The 7,415-nt window shown below is 41.8% G+C and overlaps 1 protein-coding gene across 1 annotated transcript; it reads right to left on the bottom strand.

Moving 5' to 3' along the window:
- Nucleotides 1–5,245: 5,245 nt before the first annotated feature.
- Nucleotides 5,246–6,928, bottom strand: LOC120544875 (growth arrest and DNA damage-inducible protein GADD45 gamma-like). Its single transcript, XM_039778729.1, is given in 4 exon segments — nucleotides 5,246–5,488; nucleotides 5,614–5,665; nucleotides 5,667–5,822; nucleotides 6,339–6,928. Coding segments are annotated over 4 exon segments (423 nt in total). The 5' UTR covers nucleotides 6,440–6,928; the 3' UTR covers nucleotides 5,246–5,374.
- Between the last annotated feature and the right edge of the window lie 487 nt (nucleotides 6,929–7,415).

Below are 7,415 nucleotides of genomic sequence, written 5' to 3'. Positions count from 1 at the left end.
TCAGCGATATAAGCTTGGGGCTTAAACTTAAATAGCTTTAAAAAAACGAACAGAATCTTAAAATGTATTCTAAAGCAAACCGGTAGCCAGTGAAGGGAGGCAAGAACTAATGTGCTCTCGTTTACGAGTTCCGGTAAGGCAGTGGCTCTCAAGCTTTTTTCAATAATGTTCCCCCTTTAAACAGTTTTTTTAAGCCATGTAACCCCTAACCAGCGCGAATAATTTTTGGTAGAAGAAAAAAAGTCTATAAAGAGGAACAGTTACAGCGATGTCAGCGATAGATTTACTAAACAACAGCCTTGGACCTGGAGAACATTAAAATGCTGATGGAAAAAGACAAAAAAAATATTGGAAAAAGACGGTAGAAAGAAGGAAGGCAACACAAACAAAACTTTGAAGAAAAAAAAAGACAGAAAAAAGGCAAGAATAGGTCAAAAAAAGGTGACAGACTTCAAAAACAGCGACAAAAACTTTGAAAAAAGTGACAAAGTCACTACAGCCTTGTAACTGAAAAACATTTTGCAAAATATATATATATATACAGTACAGGCCAAAAGTTTGGACACACCTTCTCATTCAATGCGTTTCCTTTATTTTCATGACTATTTACATTGTAGATTCTCACCGGCAGCCATCAACACTATGAATGAACACATATGGAATTATGTACTTCACAAAAAAAGTGTGAAATAACTGAAAACATGTCTTATATTTTAGATTCCTCAAAGTAGCCACCCTTTGCTTTTTTTGATAACTCTGCAAACCCTTGGTGTTCTCTCAATGAGCTTCATGAGGTAGTCACCTGAAATGGTTTTCACTTCACAGGTGTGCTTTGTCAGGGTTAATTAGTGGAATTTTTTCCCTTATTAATAAAAAAGCAAAGGGTGGCTACTTTGAGGAATCTAAAATATAAGACATGTTTTCAGTTATTTCACACTTATTTGTTAAGTACAAAATTCCATATGTGTTCATTCATAGTTTTGATGCCTTCAGTGAAAATCTACAATGTAAATAGTCATAAAAAAATAAAAGGAAACGTATTGAATGAGAAAGTGTGTCCAAACTTTTGGCCTGTACTGTATATATATGTATGTGTATATATATATATAAAACCTCTCAAAATCAGTGGAAGATAAAAATGGCTTCAGCAGAGAGTCAGTACATTGCATAAACAGTGACACAAACAGTAAAATTACACACAATTTGCGGCCACATACGGCCGGCCACATACACTGGCGCCATCTTGAGAAAAAGAAAAAGTGTGTCCATGATATAAAGCTACGACTTGCGCTACAGTAGTTCTACACGAGAGAAGCCAGTCACTTGAGTTTGTGGCGTAAACCTTTCACAGTGCTCCTTCTTCATTGTGTGACTTTCGATTGAATAAAAGACTATACGTTCCTCTTACAGTCGTTCTAATTTCAAAGTTTTCTTTAAAAAAAAGTGTTCAAATCCCGTTTCGTTCTCGTGAACCCAATCTCGTGCGTCGTCTCGTCTCGTGAGCCGAGCGCCTCGTCACACCCCTACTTCTGATCATACTGAAAGCTAGCATGACATTTTTTTTCCAATAAAAGTAAGGAATCAGTGAGTCACAAAAGTCAGCGCAGAGCCACTGTGATCAGAACATCTTATCAGATGCTAAAAAACGTCCAAAAAATTCTCTGAGCACTGCTAGGTAGGGCGCAAGGAAGCTATTTCCCGTTGCTACGTAACCACATGCTGTCATCCCATTGGTTGCGCTTTCGAAAGGTCAGCGGCAAATAGGTCAAAGTTGAAATAATTTGAACTTTGAGCGCAGCGCACAGCGGCAAATCTGAGCGGTGCGCGATGCCAGGGGCAGCGCAGCGCAGCGCAGCGCATAGTTGGGCGGCACCGCTCTCCCCCCCACAGGAAATCGATGGAATGGCCGGCACAAAGCGGTTTTGCCGCCTATCACATCATTAGTTGCGTCAGATGCTAAGTTGCTGCAGGATTCTGGAATATTTTGTTCCTTCTGTGTTGACTGTGAACAGCGGAATTAGCTTAATGCTAAAGCTAAGTCCAGCCCAGATTGTGTGCATGCGTGTCTCAGGTCAATAAAAATCAACCCTTTTTGCTTAAGTAAAGGCCCTTTTGTCCCAGAGTCTCCGTGTCAGCACCCCTGACTGTTTCTAGCCCTAATGCTAAGCTAAGCTAAACTACCGGTAACCACCTGCTGCCTTTTTAGATGCATATTTAGAGACAAGAGAGTGAATCCTTTTTCCCTTAACTTTCAGCAAGAAAGTAAATTATCACATTTTCCACATGTCAAACTATCCCTTTAAACTTGTAAAAGGAAGCCTGATTTTGCAGCTGTGCTTGCATAATATTCCATCTTAATTTAGGCAGTGGTTATGGTGGGAATGTTTATGAGAAAATAAAAGTTTCCAGAATCATTTTTTTCAGTTTATAAATTGGAAGAGCAATGAGCCGTTAGTCTAATCAGCTGAATGACAGAACTGTCACTCGTCTGCTGCGCAGCCTTCAGGTGCCATCCGTCTCAGTATATAATTCTAAAAATATTATATAAAATATACTCCATTGTGTAAGAGGCGTAACCAGTCTCCTGTCAACCACACTCATGTGTTCTGGTCTTGCCCTAAATTAACAACTTTCTGGATGAACACTTTTGACACCATGAGCAGAGCTTATGAGCACATTATCCCCCCCCCACCCCCAAAGCCTTTGTCAGCCATTTTTGTCATTTCCCCTGACGCTAACCTCCTTGTTGCGCTGAGGCGGGCCCTGGAGTTTACATCTCTGCTAGTTCGGAGACTGATCTTGCTCAACTGGAAGCTTCCAACACACACGCACCGCCGGATTAAAGAAGTGCTCGACAATTTCAAGCTTAGATCTTTGAAAGGCTCTACCTCAACATTCCTAGAGACATGGAACCCTTTCATAGAACTCGTTGACTCCACTCAGCTTATCTCCTGACTGACTGAGCTCCTTCTGGACTGCTCCATTTGATGCCAGCTGTCACACCCCCTCCCCACCCGGGTGGGTAGGGGATTTGAGGGGAAGTGACATACTGTTTTACCTATGCTTTGTTCACCTTGACCTATGTTGTATGTCAGTTATTGATACAATTTAAATAACAAAAACAAAGTGGAGGGAAATGTGTCTATCATTCCTAACCTACGGAAGAGGATTAGGGTTCTGAGTTCACAGTCAGAATGTCTGGACTTCATTCTCACAATTCTTACTTTAAACTCAGAACTTGAACACGTGTTTCCCATCCTCCTTATTTTCCTTTTCGTCTTCTGTACTTAAATAATAATTCTGAAATACATAAATGTCACACACTGCACTATATTTCATGTCTCGCCTTCAAATAACAGCATTGATTTGTTAAAGCATCCACTTTAAGGCAGCAAATACTTCAGAGTACTCCAAATTAAAGACTCTCCAAATGGATGTGATGAACGGATGTGAAAGTGCAAAGAGGTAGAAACATAAAGACCTGAAGTGTTGGCTGTTGTTTTCAAGGTCCCATGGCATGAAAATTTCACTTTATGAGGTTTTTTAACAGTAATATGAGTTCCCCCAGCCTGCCTATGGTCCCCCAGTGGCTAGAAATGGCGATAGGTGTAAACCGAGCCCTGGGTATCCTGCTCTGCCTTTGAGAAAATGAAAGCTCAGATGGACCGATCAGGAATCTTCTCCTTATGAGGTCATAAGGAGCAAGGTTACCTCCCCTTTCTCTGCTTTGCCCGCCCAGAGAATTTAGCCCACCCATGAGAGAGAGACATCATGGCTTTCAAACGAGCAAAGTGGCAGTTGGTCAAGGCCACACCCCCACCCTCCACCTTGCCCCCCCCTCTCTCCTCCTCAATAGCTACAGACACAGAAATGGCACATACTAAGGAAAGCTCATTGTGGGACTGGCTCTAGTGGCTGTAATTCTGCAAAATGGCTGAATTTTGGGAAAGAGACTTTAGATACAGTATTAGGGGAACACTGAGGTCTATATAAAAGAGACTTCAGATACAGTATTAGGGAACACTAAGGTATATATAAAAGAGACTTCAGATACAGTATTAGGGAACACTAAGGTATATATAAAAGTATCCAAAGAGCACCATGTCATGGGACCTTTAAATTGCAGACTGATTGCAGCAGGGTTGGTCAAGATGTTAAAGTACAGGAAACTTTGAAAGAACTCCCCAAAAAGGGCTCAGAAAGTCAAAGGTGTACAGACTTAAAGCTTTCGATGGAAAAGTCAGAAGGCAATATTGAATTCAACCATTTTATTTATTTGCTTTAATATCACAACAGCTCAGATATCCAGTGAACATATAATTTCATTTAACATAGCCGCAATAAAGCGGAAGTGAAACTCTCAGAAAGTACTACATTTTCATTTATTTTTTCTTCATATATTTTTTATATTTTCAGATTCACACACTTTCGTATTATTTTAATTTTAACACTTTTTGCGTATTGTTTTTCTATTAGTGTTACATTTCTAAAGTGAAACCTTTAGACAGCCTTTCTTTTTTTTTTGCTCCAACAGGATTTTGGAACATCCAGAGTTAAATCTTTTATTCATTTGCTTTACATGGCTGTCTTCAGTACATAAGTAAATGTTCATAAGACAATCTTAACAAATTCTCATCATTTTTAACATTAGCTTCATTTAGCCATTCTCTAAAGTGAAACCTTTAGAGAATAAACTTTTTGTTATCCAATGTTTTTTTTAAGTTTTAGAATAATATTTGTAATTGTTACATTTTCTAAAGTGAAACCTTTAGAGAATAAACTTTTTTGCGATGTTTTGTTTTTTTTTGTTACGTTTTCGAATATTATTTGTCATTGTTAAATTTCTAAAGTGAAACCTTTAGAGAATTAAGACAATTCTGGAAAGTGGGAAACATTTCCGCTGATTGCAACTGTTGTCGTGTTGCTCAGCGATAAGAGGACGTCTTTAAAAAAAGTCTCTTTTTTTAAGAACGCCTCTGTCTCAGCACCGCTTCTTCTCCTGCTGCGCGTGCTTCGGGGTGCGACGTTTGCTCTACTGGAGGGGGACCCCGCCTCAGGACGCACAACTCGCATCTCCTTCCTCTCCAAACCTCATCCGCACAAAGAATGAGGGTCGATGCGTCGCTCTCGTGGCATACCTGACTCTCGTTCACATAAAGAATGAGAGCCATCTTGGCATGGAAGGGACGAGAGGCGCCGGTGCCACGGGTGGCCCCTGGGGCCGCCGTGCTGCCTGGACGGGGGAATCCTCCTCAGGAGTGTCCAGGGATGGGTAGAAACAGACTCGTCCTGTTCATCAGGATGAGTATTTCCAGATGAGAAGCTTTACAGCATCTGAGCAAAAAACAAAGATCAGCCGAGGGGGGGGGGCCGATCAACGCTCGGGGAGGCTGATCTCAGGAACCCAGTCGTTCAGACGCCGGCTCTCCTCGCAGAACAGGTGCAGCTTCTCCAGAGCAGGGTCCTCCCAAGACCCGTCAGCTGGGTTCTGTTCACACAGGGGGGAGGAAAGAGGCTTTAGTCACACAGTTCTGTCAGAAAGCATCCCATAGAAACCCCATTTTTAGAGTGATTTTAGAGTCGCGGAAAGTGTGTTATCTGAGCTCCACGTACCGTGATGAGGACGCAGTGGCTCTTCGAGGCGTTCCGCCCTTGTCGCCCGGCGTATCTCGGCCAGACGCTGCACGTCGCTCACTCGGACGATGCTGATGTCGTTGTCGAAGCAGAAGGACTGGATGAGGGTGAAGTGGATCTGCAGGGCGATGTCGCACTGGAACTCCTCGTCCATGGCCAGGACGCAGAAAGACACGCTGTCCGGGTCACTGTGGAGACAATAAGAGAAGAAGGCTCTGGTTAGCAGCTGCTGTTTAATGTTGATCAATGTCGGCCGTTTCAGAAGAGGAGAGGATGCCTATATGTCCTATTTTATTTTTATAATCCTATATTATCACAATATAGGACCTATTTTATAGTCCTATGGCATTACAAATGGTGCAATACACCATTTTACCCTTTTCACATGCATATGTTGACAATTGTCATGTGAGTATGTGTATGTGAGTTAGATGTGAGACAGGTATTTCGAATGTACATTTAATGTACGGTATGTTTTAAAGTATAATTCAATTCAATTGCATTCATAGTGTCAAATCGCAAAAGGAGTTATCTCAGGACACCTTGCAGGCAGAGTAGGTCTAGACCACACTCTATCATTTACAAAGACCCAACAATTTCCCACTCAGGTAGTGCGCCTGAATCTCATTGTTTGCCGAAACGCAATGGCAATAAAGGGGATCTTACACCTCGACATCCACTGAAGTGGCGTTCGGTGTACTTACTCAGTCATGATCTTGGCGCTCTCGTAGACTCCGGCGGTGAGTCGCTGCTCGCTCTGAGCGCAGAGCAGAGCTTCCTTCAGAGATTTCCCAGGAGACTGCATGGCGACGTTTTTGAGATTTCAGTTCAGCCGATGTGGTTCCAAAAAGAAGTCCAGAGAGGAGTGTTTGGTGGAGAATCTGCCTGCATTTTATACTGCAGAGCCCGGCACACGCTCACTCTCTGATTGGCCGTTTCGGGAGGGTGGGCACAATACAAGAGGCCTGCAGCCCCCGCCCCACCCATCGGGGACGCGTGCCTATAGAAAAAAGTCTTAGAAAGTCGGGGGAAGCTTTGGTTCAAAGGATCAGATGTAGAAAGCCGGATAATTAAACCACACAGGAAGACCACACTGTTGTCATCAAAAGCTAACCAATAGCTGGCATTCAAACGAGGACCATACTGGACAAGATCTTCCACGTTCACATCTACACTACTTTACAGCTGAACATGTTGCAGCCATGCCGTTGTGTGTTGTAGATTTGACATATCTTTATTTTATTTTTATTTTTACATTCCATGCAGCCATTGATTGCTATGGAAGAGGATTAGGGCCACATGTGTATTTGAATTTGGAATTTAAAGTCCGAATTCTGACTTTAATTCTGATTCAGATCTTAAATAAAATGTTCACATGTGGCCCTTTTTTTTGTTGTTGTTTTTTGCAGATTTGATGTTCACTGTGATGGATTCAACTTCCGAGAGTCGGCTGTTTTTGATTTTCTACTGTACAGAAAATGAATGCCTGACTGGAAATACATCTGCAAATCTGACCTTAAATCTAGAAATGTGCAAACTGTTCTTCACATTCTTGAAGGTTTTTTACTTCAGCTATATTTAAATGCCAAAAGAAATGACTTTTTCACTGCATTGTGTTTTTTTTCTTTCTCTTCTGTAAAACCTCCACAATAAAGTCTGAATTCTATATTGTTCTCTGACTGTCCTGGAAGTGCCTTATCTAATGCTGCGTTCCAGACACAATTTTAAGCCCGTAAATTACGACTTCAAGTCACGACTCGCGACTTGATAGCGTTCAAGGC

The sequence above is a fragment of the Perca fluviatilis genome, chromosome 17 (genome assembly GCF_010015445.1).
Source record: "Perca fluviatilis chromosome 17, GENO_Pfluv_1.0, whole genome shotgun sequence".
Taxonomy (NCBI): Eukaryota; Metazoa; Chordata; class Actinopteri; order Perciformes; family Percidae; genus Perca; species Perca fluviatilis.
The sequence above is the reverse complement of the archived record's forward strand: the minus strand, read 5'-3'. Positions and strand labels throughout refer to the sequence as shown.